We start from the raw sequence: 1,439 nt of genomic DNA, 5'->3' as shown, positions 1-1,439 counted from the left end.
CCCAAAAAAAAAAAAAAAAAAAAAAGAAGAAGCAATGCTTTAAGCATTCTACATTCTAATACAATATTTATAAGGTATATCTAGGTGCCATATTGTGATTTAGGAAATCGGTAGGTTTTCGGTTCACTTGCTAGTCCTTATCATTTTTCTTATTTAAAATAATGGAAAATAGGTTTTCCTTAGAGTATTCACAGAGATAATCTGACATCTAAGGCACAGGATACTGACATTAATGGCAGAGGACTTTACAGTCTGTCTTAGTTTTAGATTTGTAAATACCTTCCAAATTACTTAAGTTCTGTTCTTCCAGATCTTATAGTAAAACTGATGCTCCATAAGGTTGTACTACAAATATTCTGCTGTTTTGCGTCCTCTCTGCATAGAACTGGGGCTGTGCCTACTCCAGTTTGAGAAGCACGCAGTAGTACGGCACTTGGAGTTGATCAGAAAACTTAGATGGAAAAACGCATCATCACTATAACCTCCAATTGCAAGAAATTATTAAAATCGGTTCCAAAAGGATATCTTTAAAAGCATCTTGAAAGTGGTTCTGAAGGAGTCTTAAGGAGTCCTATTAAAGGTATTACGTATTACCTTTAGACACAAACTTCCTTAACAATTTGGGAAGGAGCAACCTGGGGCCTAGAGGAAGGATTCTGGCAAGATAACTAATTTCAGGTAGGGTACCTTGCAGGTAACCATCAGCAAGCTTCTGCGTAGGCCCCCCAGAAGCCTAGGCCCGCTCCCAGCACGAGACCCGCCCCTACCCGGGACCGCCTCAACACGGGCGGCGTGCCTGCACTGCGCATGCCCGCGGGGGAAGGGGCGGGGCGAGCCGAAGCCTGGCAGGAGCTGCGTGGGGAAGATCACGGCCATGCTGTGTCGGCTGCGAGAGGTGCCCCGGCACTTGCTGGTCTGCGAAAAGTCCAACTTCGGCCATGAGAAGTCGCGCCACCGGCACCTCGTGGAGACGCACTATCACAACTACAGGGTGAGTCCACATCCCGGGCCCGCGGACCTCACACCATCCCGCCGGCGGTGGAGGCTTGGGGAGGGCCGCGCTCTGCTCCCCCGCCGTCGGCGCGTGGAGGGCCGGGAACTGTAGTCTCTAGCCGCTCCAGGCCTGTGGTTTGCCCCTCATCAGAACTACAAGTCCCAAGATGCACCGGCGCGGGGCGGTGTTCCGCCTTCGGAGGGAGAAGCAGGTTGGCGTGCGCCTGACAGAGTTGGCCGCGCCTCTGGCCACTTACTCCGGCCCTGCCCCGCTGCGGGTGGGGTGCGTCCCGGGAGGGGCGAGGCCGGGACCAGGCAATGGAGGGTGTGCCCCGCAGCCCGGGACGGACCCGCCCCTTCCCCACCCCGGCTTCCTTCCCCCGCCGCGCGCCGGCGGGTCTTTGCAGAGCCTCGTGCGGAGTCCGGGGAGCTGCTTGCCCTTCTGA

General features: G+C 53.8%; 1 protein-coding gene across 2 annotated transcripts in view; it reads left to right on the top strand.

Annotated features, from left to right (window-relative positions):
- The first annotated feature begins 823 nt into the window (after positions 1 to 823).
- The window catches only part of RPP40 (ribonuclease P/MRP subunit p40), a 12,139-nt gene continuing 11,523 nt past the window's right edge, over positions 824 to 1,439 (top strand). The window contains exon 1 of one of the 2 annotated variants that reach the window (XM_007466378.1): positions 824 to 991. In XM_007466378.1, coding sequence (XP_007466440.1) covers positions 875 to 991 — 117 coding nt within the window. In that variant the 5' untranslated portion in view covers positions 824 to 874. The remainder of the gene's footprint in view (positions 992 to 1,439) is intronic. The other variant, XM_007466379.1, reaches the window with a different exon arrangement.

The sequence above is a fragment of the Lipotes vexillifer genome, unplaced genomic scaffold (genome assembly GCF_000442215.2).
Source record: "Lipotes vexillifer unplaced genomic scaffold, Lipotes_vexillifer_v1.1 scaffold444, whole genome shotgun sequence".
Lineage (NCBI taxonomy): Eukaryota > Metazoa > Chordata > Mammalia > Artiodactyla > Lipotidae > Lipotes > Lipotes vexillifer.
The sequence above is the reverse complement of the archived record's forward strand: the minus strand, read 5'-3'. Positions and strand labels throughout refer to the sequence as shown.